This window comes from Pristiophorus japonicus, chromosome 23 (assembly GCF_044704955.1).
Source record: "Pristiophorus japonicus isolate sPriJap1 chromosome 23, sPriJap1.hap1, whole genome shotgun sequence".
NCBI classification, from domain to species: domain Eukaryota; kingdom Metazoa; phylum Chordata; class Chondrichthyes; family Pristiophoridae; genus Pristiophorus; species Pristiophorus japonicus.
In genome coordinates, this window is record NC_091999.1 from 44,864,595 (window position 1) to 44,881,239 (window position 16,645).

Sequence of the window (16,645 nt, forward strand, 5' to 3'; positions counted from 1 at the left end):
TATGTTGTGACATGGGTAAGGCACTTCGGCTGGGGGACGCATGCAATGGGACTGGGGTAAGGCACTTCGGCTGGGGGAGGCACATACTGTGACTGGGGTAAGGCACCACAGCTGGGGGAGGCATGCACTTGAACTTTGGTAAGGCACTTCGGCTGGGAGGCGCATGTGCTGGGACTGGGGTAAGGTGCTTCAACTGGGGGATGCTAACACTGGGACTGGAGTAAGACACTTCAACTGTGGGAGGCATAAACTGTGACTGGGCTAAGGCACTTCAACTGGGGGAGGGATACACTGGGACTGGGATAAGGCACTTCAGCTGGGGAAGGCATATACTGGGATTAGGGTAAGGCACTTCGGCTGGGCAAGGCATGCAGTGCGACTGGGGTAAAATACTTTGGCTGGGGGAGGCATGCACTCACACTGTGGCAAGGCACTTCGGTTGTGGGGAGCTGTGCACTGGGACTGGGGTAAGGCACTTCGGCTGGGGGAGGCAGAAACTGCGACTGGTTTAAGGCACTTCGCTTGGTGGAGGCAGATACTGGGACTGGGACAAGGTACTTTGGCTGGGAGAGGCATGCACTGGCATGGGTGTAAGGGATTTCGGCTGGCAGAGGTGTGCACTCGAACTGGAGTAAGGCACTTCAACTGGTGGAGGCATGCACTGGGACTGTGGTTAGGCAATTCAACTGGGAGAGGCATGCACTGTGACTGGGGTAAGGCACTTCATCTGGGGAGGGATACACTGCGACTCGGGTAACGCACTTCAACTGGGGGAGGGATACCTGGGACTTGTGTAAGGTACTTCAACTGGGGGATGCTAACACTGGGACTGCGGTAAGGCACTTCAACTGAGGGAGGGATAAACTGGGACTGGGGTAAGGCAATTCGGCTGGGGTGGCTTTCACTGGGACTGGTGTAACGCACTTCAGCTGGGGGAGGCATATACTGGGACTGGGGTAAGACAATTCGGATGAACGAGAAATGCAATGGGACTGGATTAAGCCACTTCGAGTGGGGGAGGCCTGCACTGGGACTGGGGTAAGGCACTTCGGCTGGGGGAGGCATATACTGTGACTGGGGTAAGGCACTTTGGCTGGGGGAGGCATATACTGGGACTGGGGTAAGGCACTTTGGCTGGGGGAGGCATATACTGTGACTGGAGTAAGGCACTTTGGCTGGGGGAGGCATATACTGGGACAGTGGTAAGACACTTCGGCAGGGAGAGAAATGCAATGGGACGAGGGTAGGGCACTTCGGCTGGGGGAGGCCTGCACTCGGACTTGGGTAAGGCACTTTGGCTGGGGGCAGGTGCACTAGGACTGGGCGAAGGCACTTCAGCTGGGGGAGAAATGCAATAGGACTAGGGTAAGGCACTTTGGCTGGGGGAGGCCTGCACTGGGACTGGGGTAAGGCATTTTGGCTGGGGGACGCATGCACTGTGACTGGGGTAAGGCACTTCGGCTGGGGGAGGCATGCACTTGAACTTTGGTGAGGCCCTTCGGCTGGGGGAGACATGCACTGTGACTGGGGTAAGGCACTTCGGCTGGGGGAGGCATGCACTTGAACTTTGGTAAGGCACTTCAGCTGGGGGGGTGATACACTGGGACTGGGGTAAGGCACTTCAGCAGTGGGAGGCATATGTTGGGACGGTGGTAAGACACTTCGGATGAGGGAGAAATGCAATAGGACTAGGGTAAGGCACTTTGGCTGGGGGAGGCCTGCACTGGGACTGGGGTAAGGCATTTTGGCTGGGGGACGCATGCACTCTGATTGGGGTAAGGCACTTTGGTTGGGGGAGGCATGTACTGTGACTGGGGTAAGGCACTTCGGCTGGGGGAGGCATGCACTTGAACTTTGGTAAGGCCCTTCGGCTGGGGGAGGCATATACTGGGACTGGGGGAGGCATGCACTGTTATTGGGGTAAGGCACTTCGGCTGTGGGAGGCATGCACTTGAACTTTGGTAAGGCACTTCAGCTGGGGGAGTGATACACTGGGACTGGGGTACGACACTTCAGCAGTGGGAGGCATATATTGGGACGGTGGTAAGACACTTCGGATGAAAGAGAAATGCAATAGGACTAGGGTAAGGCACTTTGGCTGGGGGAGGCATGCACTGTGACTGGGGTAAGGCACTTCGGCTGGGGGAGGCATGCACTTGAACTTTGGTAAGGCCCTTCGGCTGGGGGAGGCTTACACTGGTACTTGGGTAAGGCACTTTGGCTGTGGGAGGCATATACTTGGACGGTGGTAAGATACTTCGGCGGGAGGAGAAATGCAATGGGACTAGTGTCGGGCACTACTGCTGGGTGAGGCATGCAGTGGTACTGGGGTAAGACATTCAGCTGGGGGAGGCATATCTTGGGACTGGGGTAAAGCCCTTCTGCTGGGGAGGCTTGTATTGGGACTGGGGTAAAGTACTTCAGCTGGGGGAGGTATGCACTGGGATGGGGGTAATGCATTTTGACTGGGGGAGGCATGCACTGGGACTGGGGTAATGTACTTCGGCTGGGGGAGGCATGCACTGGGACTGGGGTAAAGCCCTTCTGCTGGGGGAGGCTGATCTTGGGACTGGGGTAAAGCACTTCGGCTGGGGGAGGCATGTATTGGACTGGGGTAAAGCACTTCGGCTGGGGGAGGCATGTATTGGGACTGGGGTAAAGCACTTCAGCTGGGGGAGGCAGATCTTGGGACTGGGGTAAAGCACTTCAGCTGGGGGAGGCATGTATTGGGACTGGGGTAAAGCACTTCGGCTGGGGGAGGCATGCACTGGGATGGGGGCAAGGTACTTTGGCTGGCCCTTGCTATCTTATGGGGAGCTCTGTCCTCTGTCACTTCAGGAATTCAAAGTGGATCAAGTTACAATTTGCAAAGTCAGTGAGACCTTGGGATGGGCGGTTCCAGTTACACATTCCAGTGAAATCTCAGGGTGTGGCTTATCCTCCAAGGGACCAATCATAGACAAATGGTGCGGCGTGGCGGCCATTTTGGCAGTACAAATAAGCGCGTTCTTTATTAACCCGCTCCCTCCCTCCGCCTGTCTCTCACCTGCTGACTCACCCACTGTGCATGCTCAGCTCACACTGCCCGGCTGATTGACGGCAGCTCCCGACCAATAGGGAGAGTGGGGGCGGGGCTGGAGGACCAGGCAGGCGGTTGATCCTCCAAGCAATTGCAGTGTGCGAGAGGTGGGACTTGCAGCCCCCCAGTGGGCAGGGCTGGGTCTGGATCTCGCTCATTGGCTGAAACTCTGCCCCATTGTTAAAGCTGATGTCCCTCAAACTCCAGGAGGAAATGGGACATTTCTGTCGTGGCTTTAAACAGATGGAACTCTGTGGGGTGGAGGAAACATTGCAGCATTTGGTAGTGACATGGATTCATTCAGGCCAGACAGTGGGGATTATTTCTGGAAATAACACAGTGTAGTTGTTTCTGTTGAAACAGATGAAACCCTGTCGTTGTGGAACAACCACACTTCTCGTGTCCTGGTCAATCACGTGTGCAACAAGTGTCGTCATGGAAGTAAAGGATGGTATCAAATTGGAAAAAAAGGCATATAATGTTGTGAAGGACAGTGGAAGGCCAGAGGATTGGGAATTTTTAGAAACTTGCAAAGGACAACTAAAAAATGAAAAAGACAGAGAAGATAGCAGATGAGAGCAAACTAGCAAGAAATATAAAAACAAACAGTAAGAGCTTCTACCAGGATATAAAAAGGAAATGATTATCTAAAGTAAACATTGCTCGCTTAGAGGATGACATTGGAGAATTACTAATGGGAAACACGGAAATGGCAGAGATTTTGAATGAATATTTTGTATTAGGCTTCACGGTAGAGGACACTAAAAACATACCAACAGTTGATAATCAAGGAGCTATTGCGGAGGGGGAGTGGGGGGGATGACTTAAAACAATCACTATCACTACAGATAAAGTGCTAATCAAACTAATGTGACTAAAGGTGGACAAGTCCTCTGGACCGAATGGCATGCATCCTTGGGTCTTAAAATAATTAGTTGCAGAGATAGTGCATGCATTAGTTGCAATCTACCAAAATGCCCTGAATTCTGGAGAGATCCCAGTGGACTGGAAAACTACAAATGTAACACCCCTATTCAAGTAAGGAGGGAGACAGAGAGCAGGAAACTATACATCAGTTAACTTATCATCTGTCAGTGGGAAAATACTCGAGTTCATTATGAAGGAAGTACTAGCAGGATATTTAGAAAATCATATTGCAGTTAGGCAGAGTTAGCATGGTTTTGTGAAAGGGAAATCATGTTTGACAAATTTGCTGTAGTTGTTTGAGGATGTAACGAGCAGAGTGGATAAGAGAGAATCACTTGATGTTGTATATTTTGATTTCCAGAAAACATTCAATAAGGTGCCACACAAAATATTAATGCACATGCTAAGAGCTCACGGGTTTGGGGGTAATATATCAACATGGATATGGGATTGCCAAACTAACAGAAAACAGAGAGTCCGGATAAATGGGTCATTTTCAGGTTGGCAAACAGTAACTAGTGGGGTGCCGCAGTGATAAGTACTGTGGCCTCAACTAATTACAATTTATATTAATGATTTGAATGAAGGGACCGAGTGTAACATTTGCCGATGGTACAAAGATAGGTGGGAAAGCAAGTTGTGAGGAGGACGCAAAAGAATCTACAAAGGGATATAGATAGGTTCAATGAGTGGGCAAAAGTCTAGCAGATGGACTATAATGTGGTAAAATATCAGGTGATTTACTTTGGTAGGAAAAAAAAAGCAAATTATTATTTAGATGTGGACGATTATAAAATGCTGTTATACAGAGAGATCTGGGGATTCTTGTACATGAAACTCAAAAAGTTTGCATGCAGGTACAGCATTAATCAGGAAGGCAAACTGAATGCTGGCCTTTATTGCAAAGGGGATGGAATCTAAAAGTAGAGAAGTACTGCTACAACTGTCAGACCACACCTGGGCTACTGCGCACAGTTTTGGTCTGGACTTGTCTCCATTCTCGTGCCGAGATGATTGATACACCCAGATGGGAAGGACAACATTTGGGTACACTGATTCCCCACCAATTCCCATTCCCCTTCTTTCTGGTGGATATGGAGGGGCCACTGTGTGTAATAGGCAATTCATTAAGAATTGTCAGCAAGCTATTTCCAATTGGAGATTATATTCAGTGGAAAATTTCACACACTATTGTAGATTTTGTACCAAAGATCAATTTAGGATTAAAGTAAAAGTTCATAATTTTATTGCAAACTAAATTTCTGTTGAGAGTTGCTGAATTAAGGGGTAAGATAACCCACAGTGTTTCTTAAATGGACACTGCAGCCCCGAGAACACAATCAGCAATATATCCAGAATATTAAAGTCCAGCCCAGTTATATGGTTATTAACATCAGCAGAGACAAACCCCAACTGTCCGAATGAACATGGTTCAGTCGGGATGTGATTAACAGCCTCAATAACAACAGAATCCAACTCCTGCAGTCACTTGTGAACTCGCTGGTGTCTCAGTAGGGTGGATGATGTAGTGAATCCCTTCCCGCACTCAGAGCAGGTGAACGGCCTCTCCCCAGTGTGTACTCGCTGGTGTGTCAGCAGGTGTGATGACTGAGTGAATCCCTTCCCACACTCAGAGCAAGTGAATGGCCTCGCCCCAGTGTGAACTCGCTGATGTGTCAGCAGCGTGGATGAACAAGTGAATCCCTTCCCGCACTCAGAGCAGGTGAACGGCCTCACCCCAGTGTGAACTCGCTGGTGTGTCAGAAGGCGGGATGACCGAGTGAATCCCTTACCGCACTCAGAGCAGGTGAATGGCCTCTCCCCAGTGTGAACTCGATGGTGTTTCAGCAGGTAGGATGATGTAGTGGATCCCTTCCCACACTCAGAGTCGGTGCACGGCCTCTCCCCAGTGTGAACTCGCTGGTGTGTCAGCAGGATGGATGACTGAGTGAATCCCTTCCCACACTCCGAGCAGGTGAACGGCCTCACCCCAGTGTGAACTCGCTGGTGTGTCAGAAGGCGGGATGACCGAGTGAATCCCTTACCGCACTCAGAGCAGGTGAATGGCCTCTCCCCAGTGTGAACTCGATGGTGTTTCAGCAGGTAGGATGATGTAGTGGATCCCTTCCCACACTCAGAGTCGGTGCACGGCCTCTCCCCAGTGTGAACTCGCTGGTGTGTCAGCAGGATGGATGACTGAGTGAATCCCTTCCCACACTCGGAGCAGGTGAATGGCCTCTCCCCAGTGTGAACTCGCTGGTGTGTCAGCAGGTGGGATGAACAAATGAATCCCTTCCCACACTCATAGCAGGTGAATGGTCTCTCCCCAGTGTGAACTTGCTGGTGTGTCAGCAGGTGGGATGAACAAGTGAATCCCTTCCCACACTCAAAGCAGGTGAACGGCCTCTCCCCAGTGTGAACTCGCTGGTGTTTCAGCAGGTTGGATGAACAAGTGAATCCCTTCCCACACTCCGAGCAGGTGAACGGCCTCTCCCCAGTGTGAACTCGCTGGTGTTTCAGCAGGTCGGATGATGCAGTGAATCCCTTCCCACACTCCGAGCAGGTGAACGGCCTCTCCCCAGTGTGAACTCGCTGGTGCGTCAGCAGGCTGGATGATACAGTGAATCCCTTCCCACACACAGGGCAGGTGAACGGCCTCTCCCCAGTGTGACTGCGTTGATGAATTTCCAGCACAGATGGTGATCTGAATCCCTTCCAACAGTCCCCACATTTCCACGGTTTCTCCATGGTGCGGGTATCCTTGTGACTCTGGACGGTTGGACGATCAGTTGAAGCCTCGCCCACACACACAACACGTTTACAGTTTCTCCCCGCTGTGAATTGTGTGATGTTTCTTCAGGCTGTGTAACTGGTTAAAGGTCTTTCCACAGGCAGTGCCCTGGAACACTCACTCGGGTGTGTGTGTCTCGGTGCTTTTCCAGTCACACAGATATTTGAAATCTTTTTACACAGACAGAACAGACAAACATTTCTCCTTCCACTTTCAAAGGCCGATGATATTCAGGTCCTGATGAATCGATTGACTCCGTCAGATCTTGACGCGATGTTTGGTTTGTGTTTCCTGTCTGAAAATCTCCCCTTCTAATACGCTGTAAAAGGAGATAACAAAACTCATCACTGTCAGTACAAGACACAAATTCAGGATAGATACATATAGTTTCCATGGAACATTCTTTCCTCTCTTGTTCTTCCAAAGCTGTAAATCCCTGTCCCACACATTGTCCCTCCTGCTGTGCTGAAATACAAATCAACACACATTTCTGGCCTGTTTCTCCTCCACTCCCCGTTTTCAACACCAATTCTGGTTGGCTTCAGTTCTACATTCAATGGTTCCCGTCCCTCTCCTCCACTGAACGTTCTGACTGTGGCTGGGTTCAGTTCTACACTCACTGTTCCCCACCTCCCCTGAAGGTACTGACTCTGGCTGGGTTCAGTTCTACAGTCACTGGTTCCCTTCCCCTGAAGGTACTGACTCTGGCTGGGTTCAGTTCGACACACATTGGTTCCGTTCCCCTGAAGGTACTGACTCTGGCTGGGTTCAGTTCTACAGTCACTGGTTCCCTTCCCCTGAAGGTACTGACTCTGGCTGGGTTCAGTTCTGCACTCACTGGTTCCCCTCCCCTGAAGGTACTGACTCTGGCTGGGTTCAGTTCGGGACACAGACATCATTCACTTTGTTTCCTGCATGAAGATGGCCACGCACGCGCTGTGCTGCTCAGTGAATCAAAATGACGGCGTGAACATGCCTTCCTGCACCAAGATGGCCACCGTTAGCCTGGGCCCGTGACCGGGAGAAAGCCCCGAAGCTGCAACCGCCGATATTCCGGTTATTATTCCGGGTTTGTGGGGGGCACCGGTTGTTCATGAAGCCTCCTTGGCTCCACACTGGTCCATTACTCCGCTCCGTCCCGCTGAAAAGCACACTTCTTAGGAGCCTGTACAAAACGTGTCACCTCCGCCATTACACGCACCGCGCATGCTCCAAACACAGCCAGATCGCGCCTGCGCACTGAGCTCCTGTAGTCTGGGTGCGGCTCATTCTCCCCCGCGGGGCATGCTGGGTACATACGACTATGAGAAATAGGAGCAGGAGTGGGCCACCCAGACCCCCGGGCCTGCTCCCCATTCAATAAGGTCATGGCTGGTCTGATCATAGACTCAGCTCCATTCCCTGCCTGCTGCCCAGAACCCTTTACTCCCTTATCGCTCAAAAATCTGGCTATCTCCACCTTAATATATTCAATGAACCAGACTCCACTGCTCTCTGCTGCAGAGAATTCCACAGATTTACAACCCCCCGAGAGAAGAAATTCCTCCTCATCTGAGTTTTAAATAGGCTGAGGAGAAAGATTAGAACATCATTCAACTACCACAGAAAGTAGTTGAGGCCAATTCACTAAATATATTCAAAAGGGAGTTAGATGAAGTCCTTACAACTCGGGGGATCAAGGGTTATGGCGAGAAAGCAGGAAGGGGGTACTGAAGTTTCATGTTCAGCCATGAACTCATTGAATGGCGGTGCAGGCTAGATGGGCTGAATGGCCTGCTCCTGCACCTATTTTCCATGTTTCTATGTTTCTATGATTTACTGTGATTGCATTGGGCACTGAACCACGTTCATTCTGGCAGCTCTTGTTTTTTTCTGGTTATCTTAATAACCCCTCTATCTCAACATAAGAACATAAGAAATAGCAACAGGAGCAGGCCATATGGCCCCTCGAGCCTACTCCGCCATTCAATAAGATCATGGCTGATCTGATCATGGACTCAGCTCCACTTCCTGCCCGCTCCCCATACCCATATCGTTTAGGAAACTGTCTATTTCTGTCTTAAATTTATTCAACGGCCCAGCTTCCACAGTTCTCTGAGGCAGTGAAGTCCATAGATTTACAACCCTCAGAGAAGAAATTTCTCCTCATCTCTATTTTAAATGGGCGGCCCCTTATTCTAAGATCATGCACTCTAATCCTAGACTCCCCATTATCAGTGGAAACATCCTCTCTGCATCCACCTTATCAAGCCCCCTCATAATCTTATACATTTTGATAAGATCACCTTTCATTCTTCTGAATTCCAGTGAGTAGAGGCCCAACCTACTTAATCGTTCCTCATAAGTGAAACCCTCATGCTCAGAATCAACCGAGTGAACCTTCGCTGAGCTGCCTCCAAAACAAGTATATCCTTTCATAAATATGGAAACCAAAACTGCACGCAGTTTTCACATACAGCTGTCGCAAGATTTCCCTGCTTTTATACCCCATCCCTTTTGCAATAAAGGCCAAGATACCTGTTGCGTTTCATGCACAAGTACCCCCAGTTCCCGCTGTACTGCGGTACTTTGCAATCTTTCGCCATTTAAATAATATGTTGCTTTGATTTTTTCTGCAAAGTGCATGACCTCACACTTTCCAACATTATAGTCCATCTGCCAAATTTTTGCTCACTCACTTAGCCTGTCTATGTCCTTTTGCAGATTTGTTGTGTCCTCCTCACATATTGCTTTTCCTTCGATCTTTGTATCATCAGCAAACTTGGCTATGTTACACTCAGTCCCTTTTTCCAAGTCGTTAATATAGATTGTAAAGCTGGAGATCAATACCCTCTATAAATGTTGAATAAATTATCTTTTTTTCAAACACAGTTTGTTGAATATTTGATTCCTCCATGATCAGAGGAGATTAATTGATGTTCTGTTACAGACTGTTCCCTTTTCGGGCTTTTTCTTAATCTAACTTATATCACTTCTCATCTAGTTCGCTTTCTAGCATATCAAGCCCCAAATTTGTTCCAGTTGCATACATGAGTTGTGGTTGTAGTAGACTTAACTGCAGTATCCCACTTTAAACTCAGCTGAAATCTTTTGAACCACCCCTTTATTGAACTGTCTTGCATAAGATTTGAAATCCGTTACTTTCTAGATCAGTTAACCTGTTTTTGAAACCAATTGAATATTAAAAACTGATCCACACATTTTGCATGTGATAGCCTGTGAAATATTCTGATATTTGTAATCATCATTACCACAAGCTCCATTCCCGAGTGACCGACTCCATCCCTCTCCCCAACTTCTGTCTGAGCCTGAACCAGACTGTTCACAACCTTGGTGACATACTTAACCCTGAAATAAGTTTTTGACCACATATCCACAAAATAACTAAGAATGCCTATTTCCACCTCTGTAACATCGCCCATCTCCGCTCATGCCTCAGCTCATCCACTGCTGAAGCCCTCATCCATGCCTTTTTTTACTTCTGGACTTGACTATTCCAATGCACTCCTCCCACATTCTGACCTACATAAACTAGTGTTTGTACCCAGTGCTGTACGTGCCCGAGGAGTGTTTGATGGACAGTGTAGAGGGAGTTTTACTCTGTATCTAACCCGTGCTGTACCTGTGATGGGAATTTTTGATAGATCGGTGTAGAGGGAACTTTCCTCTGTATCTAACCCGTGTTGTACCTGCCCTGGGAATGTCTGGTTGAACATTATAGAGTGAGATCGCCTCAATATCTAATAAATGCTGTATCTGCCCTGGAATGCCTGGGACGTTAGAGGGCGATGTACTCTATGTCTAAACTGTACTGTACTTGCCCTGGGAACTGTATAGCGGAAGCTTTGGTCTGTATTTAATCCATGTTGTACCTGCCCTGGGAGAGTTTGATGGGACAGTGTATTGGGATCCTTACTGTGTACCTACTCATATCTGTTATACCCCTTGGAGGACGAAATGCGCACTGTGACAACGGGAGGAGCTCCTCAGCCAGAGTGACTGGAGTGCATCATCACCCCCAGCAACCAAATTTTAATTTGATTTAAGTTTACTGTCCAATGTTTAATTGGTTTATTTTGTTGGTTATAGTGCCCCCCACCCGCCCCAGCTTTAATCAGGGGGCACTTGATTTACAGATCAACAACAAAATAGTTGTGCTATACCTGCCCTGGGATTTTTTTATTGGAACAGTGTAGAGGGAGAAATTACTCTGTATTTATCCCATGCTGTTCCTGCCCTGGAGTGTTTGTGGGACATGTACTCCATATGTGCTGTACCGGCCCTCGTCTGTTTGTTGCGACAATGTTGAGGGAGCTTTATTCTGGATATAACTTATGCTGTACCTGCCCTGGGATTGTTTAATGGGACCGTGTAGTGAGAGTTTTACTCTCTGTTTAAACCGTGCTGTACTTCACCTGAGAGTATTTAATGTGGCAGAGTAGAGTAGCGGTAGCTCTACACTGTATCTAACCCATGTATCACATCATGGGCCACCCCAACCTGCGAGAGAACATCTCCACAGGTTGGGGCTGTAAAAAGAGCAGGAGTGAGCCACTGCAGCTTCAGTGTGAGCTGACATAAATGTGTGACGGCTTCGAGGTAGATGACTGGGTGACATCATCAGGGCCCAGATTTCCATTTGGAGCGTGAGCAGGAGCATCGGCAGGGCCCTGGTACAGCAGAGGAACATGGAAGGTTGTGCTAGACTTGTGACGAGTGATCGGGGCAGAGGAGTGATGAGGGAGCATGCCTGAGATTTGGTGGGTGATCTTGATGGAGGGTCAGCGAATGTTTGGTGCAGAGATGGGGCAGGAGATCGTGGCAGAGGTGCAGCGAGTGTTTTTTTTGAGGAGGAGCGGAGAGGGATCGTGCTGGAGGTGAAGCGAATGTTTGTGGTGGAGGAGTGGCGAGAGATCGTGGCGGAGGTGCAGCGAATGAGAGTACCGGGCGCAAAAGAGGCGAGAGCCCAGGGGCAGCACGGACCAGCCCACACTGTTATATTTGTGCACACTAGCTCCGTACAGCAAAACAGGTCTCCAGTAATCCTGATTAACCCTTGCCACTGGACCAAACCTAGCTCTGTTATGCCCGTGTCGTGGCTGGTGTGCAACAGTCACCACACGTTAAAAACAATCCACCCATAGGCATCTTCCACCTCCTCAATTGAAGGTCAGGACTGGAACATTGGGTCCCTCATTGAAACATCTGTGAACTCATGTGGAAGCAAATCATCCTCGTTCGAGGGACCGGCTATGATCATCTATACCGTGCTTTACCTGCCCTGGGATTGTTCAGAACAGTGTAGAGGGAGATTTATTCTGTATCTATCCCATGCTGTAGTTTCCTCTGGCACTGACTCTCACTGGGGTACAGTTCCTTTGGCACAGATTTACTGTATATTTAATTCGTGCTGTACCTATCCTGGGAGTGTTTGATAGGATAGTGTAGAGTGAGCTTTATTCATTATCTAACCAATGCAGTATCTGACAATGTGTAAAGAAGGGTTGCGAATGTGGTAGATGGATAGAGAATGTGGCAAATGGATAGAGAATGTGGCAAAAGGATGGAGATAGGGAATCATGGGAAAATAGCTAAAGAAATGTCAAGATGCAGACAACTGCAGAATCGACAGAAAAAAAGGGGTTACCAAGAGTTGAAGTTGAGGTTAAACACGGGTCATGAGAAAGACGCAAGGCGGCACAAAGAAAGAAAACAATCCTAGATAGAAGGGGAAAAGTAATAGCTTTTACTGATAAGGAGGAAGGGAAACTAATTGGGTTCTTTACTGATAAGGGAAGACAGTGTAGCAAAGCTATAACTAACCTTACCCTGACACCAGCCCTAATTGGGAGACTTTCTTGCCTGCCATTGGACGTACTCGGGGGGGGGGGGGGGGCGGGGGGAGGCAGAAAGGGATTGGATAGACCAAGTGCTAATCAAATGTGCTCTGTTTTGAAAATGTATAACTGTTGTGTCGCGCTGAAAAGGCGCTTGTCCAGGGGAAGGTAAATAAGCTCTGATTGAGAGTGTCCCTTTGTCTTGACAAGTCCTGGCCGGAGAATCTTCAATAAAGGTCTTTTACGAAAAGGCAAGAAGGTGTTCGCATCAGTGTATTCGCTGAAACAGATTGAGGGAAAAAGAATATCCACTCTGGAATGCATGGGACAGGTTGAGGGAGATATACTCCATATCTCACCTTGGAATGTCTAGTGGGATAGTGTTGAGGAAGCTTTACTCTGTATCTAAGCAAGGCAAGGATATCCTTACTTAGAGAAGGAGACCAAAACAGTGCACAATACTGCAGGTGTGGTAAGGGAGTGAAGGGTTCTGGGAGCGGGCAGGAAATGGAGCCGAGTCCATGATCAGACCAGCCATGACCTTATTGAATGGGGAGCATGCTCGGGGGTCAGGGTGGCCCCCTCCTGCTCCTATTTCTCATGGTCTTATGTACCCAGCATGCCCCGCGAGGGAGAATGTGCCGCACCCAGACTACAGGAGCTCAGTGCGCAGGCACGGGCCCTGGCTGTGTTTGTAGCATGCGCGGTGCGTGTAATGGCGGCGGCAACACGTTTAGTACAGGCTCCTCAGAAGTGTCCTTTTCAGTGGGATAGATTGGAGAAATGGACCAGCGGGGAGCCGGGGAGGCTTCATAAACAACCGGCGCCCGCTGCAAGCCCGGAATAATAACTGGAATATTGGCGGTTGCAGCTTCAGGGCTTTATCCCGGTCACAGGCCCAGACTAACAGCGGCCATCTTCATGCAGGAAGGCTGGTTCAGCGCTCCGCTATTTTGATTCAATGAGTAGCAGAGTGCATGTGTGGTCATCTTGGTGCAGGAACAAAGTGAATGATGTCAATGTCTGGAACTTAACACAGCCATTTAGGACCGAGATGAGGAGAGACTTCTTCACCCAGAGAGTGGTGAACCTGTGGAATTCTCTGCCACAGAAAGTTGTTGATGCCAATTCACTAAATATATTAAAAAAGGAGTTAGATGTAGTCCTTCCTGCTAGGGGGATCAAAGGGTATGGCGAGAAAGCAGGAATGGGGTACAGAAGTGGCATGTTCAGCCATGAACTCATTGAATGGCAGTGCAGGCTCGAAGGGCCGAATGGCCTACTCCTGCACCTATTTTCTATGTTTCTATGTTTCGATGAGGGGGTTGACTTTTGAGAAAAGGTTGAGGTTGTGCCTCTGCTCATTGGAATTCAGAAGTATAAGGGGTGATCTTAACGAAATGTGTAAGATTATGAGGGGGCTTGACAAGGTGGATGCAGAGAGGAATTTCCACTGATAATGGGGAGACGAGAACTATGGGGCATAATCTAAGAATAACAGGCCGCCCACTTAAAAGAAGACATTTCTTCTTGGAGAGTTGTGGATCTGTGGAATTCACTGCCTCAGAGAGCTGTGCAAGCCGGGACATTGAATAAATTTAAGACATAAATAGACAGATTTATAAACGATAAGGGAATAAGTGGTTATAGGGAGCGGACCCGAGTCCATGATCGGATCAGCGATGATGGTATTAAATAGAGGAGCAGGCTCGAGGGGCCGGATGGGCTACACCTGCTCCTATTTCTTATGTTAACTAATGAGTGCAGAACTGAAACCAGACAGATTCAGCATCTGCATTGGATGAGAGGGGAGCCAGTGAGTTTGGAACAGATTCCAGCCACATTCAGCACCTTAAGGGGAGGGGATCAGTGATTGTAGAACTTGTTCCAGCCAGAGCCAACACTTTTAGGGGAGGAGAGGGAGGGGAACCAGTGAGTGCAGAACTGAACCCAGACAGAGTCAGTACCTTCAGGGGAGGGGAACCAGTGAGTGTAGAACTGAACCCAGCCAGAGTCAGTACCTTCAGGGGAGGGGAACCAGTGAGTGTAGAATTGAACCCAGCCAGAGTCAGCACCTTCAGAGGAGGAATGCAAAGGGAACCAATGAGTGTATAGCTGAACCCAGACAGAGTGATCATTTTCAGGTTAGGGGAACCAGTGAGTGTAGAACTGAACACAGCCAGAGTCAGCACCTTCAGGGGAGGGGAGAGATGTGAGGGAGGGGCAGGAGTGAGTATCGAACTGAACCCTGCCACAGTCAGCACGTTAAGGGGAGGGGAGAGATGGGAGGGAGGGTAAGCATGGAGTATAGAACTGAACCCAGCCACAGAAGGTACCTTCAGGTTCACTCCCTGGTTCCTCTCCTGTCTGGTGTAGAAATCCTCTCGGCATGGGAATGGAGACAAGTCCAGACCAAAACTGTGCGCAGTACTTCAGCTGGGTCTCACCAATATCCTGTACAGTTGTAGCAGGACTTCGACTTTTATACTCTATCCCCCTTGCAATAAAGGCCAACATTCCATTTGCCTTCCTGATTAATTGCTGTACCTGCATACTAACTTTTTGAGTTTCATATACAAGAAACCCCAGATCCCTCTGTATAACAGTATTTTGTAATCGTCCATTTAAATAATAATTTGCTTTGTTATTTTTCCGACCAAAGGAGATCACCTGACATTTTACCACATTGTCGTCCATCTGCCAGATTTTTGCCCACTCATTGAGCCTGTCTATATCCCTTTGTAGATTCTTTGCATCCTCCTCACAATTTGCTTTCCCACCTATCTTTGTATCATCAATAATTTGGTTGCGTTACACTCGGTCCCTTCATCCAAGTCATTAATATAAATTATAAATAGTTGAGGGCCCAGCACTGATCCCTGCGGCACCCCACTAGTTAGTTTGCCAAACTGAAAATGACCCATTTATCCCGACTCTGTTTTGTGTGTTACCCAATCCTCAATCCATGCTGATATATTATCGACAACCCCGTGAGCTCTTAGCTTGTGCAGTAACCTTATCGAATACTTTCTGGAAATCCAAATATACATCAACGGGTTGTCCTTTATCCACTCTGCTCGTTACATCTTCAAACAACTCCAGCAAATTTGTCAAATATGATTTCCCTTTCATAAAACCATGCTGACTCTGCTTGACTGCAATATGATTTTCTAAATGTCCTGCTGCTACTTCCTAAATGATGGACTCCAGTATTTTCCCATTGACAGATGGTAGACTATCTGGTCTATAGTTTCCTGCTTTCTGTCTCCCTCCTTTCTTAAATAGGGATGTTACATTTGCAGTTTTCCAGTCCACTGGGACCTCTCCAGAATTCAGGGAATTTTGGTAGATTACAACCAGTGCATCCACTATCTCTGCAGCCACTTCTTTTAAGACCCTGGGATGCATGCCATCAGGTCCAGGAGACTTGTCCAACTTTAATCCCATTAGTTTGCTTCCTACTTTATCTCGAGTGATTCTTTTCAGGTCCCCACCCCCCACAATAACTCCTTTAACAACTATTGGGATGCTTTTAGTGTCCTCTACTGTGAAGACCGATAGAAAATATCTGTTCAAAGTCTCTTCCATTTCCGTGTTTCCCATGATTAATTCTCCAGTCTCATCTTCTAAGGGACCAACGTTTACTTCAGCGACTCGTTTCTTTTTTTACATACCTGTTGAAGCTCTTACTGTCTGTTTTTATATTTCTTACTAGTTTGATCTCGTATGCTATCATCTCTGTCTTTCTTATTATTCGTCCTCCTTCGCTGGTTTCTAAACATTTCTCAATCCTCTGGCCTTCCACTGTCCTTCGCAACATTGTATGTTTTTTTTTCAATTTGATATCATCCTTTACTTCCTTCGTTAGCCAGGGATGGTTCATCCTTCTCTTAGCATCTTTATTTCTCTGCTGAGATTATGAAATATCTCATTAAATGTTTGTCACTGCATTTCTAGTCTTACCCTTGAACATATTTTCCCAGTCCACTTGGTGTCAGTGACAAGGATTGG

At 48.1% G+C, this 16,645-nt stretch overlaps 1 protein-coding gene across 1 annotated transcript in view; it reads right to left on the bottom strand.

Annotated features, from left to right (window-relative positions):
* LOC139235667 (zinc finger protein 239-like) overlaps positions 1-16,401 on the bottom strand; it is a 61,531-nt gene extending 45,130 nt beyond the window's left edge. The window contains exons 1-2 of the mRNA XM_070866708.1: positions 16,309-16,401; positions 6,475-7,116 (exon numbers count right to left, since the gene is read on the bottom strand). Of these exons, the coding sequence (XP_070722809.1) occupies positions 6,475-6,754 (280 nt within the window). The 5' untranslated portion in view covers positions 6,755-7,116; positions 16,309-16,401. The remainder of the gene's footprint in view (positions 1-6,474; positions 7,117-16,308) is intronic.
* Positions 16,402-16,645: the final 244 nt, after the last annotated feature.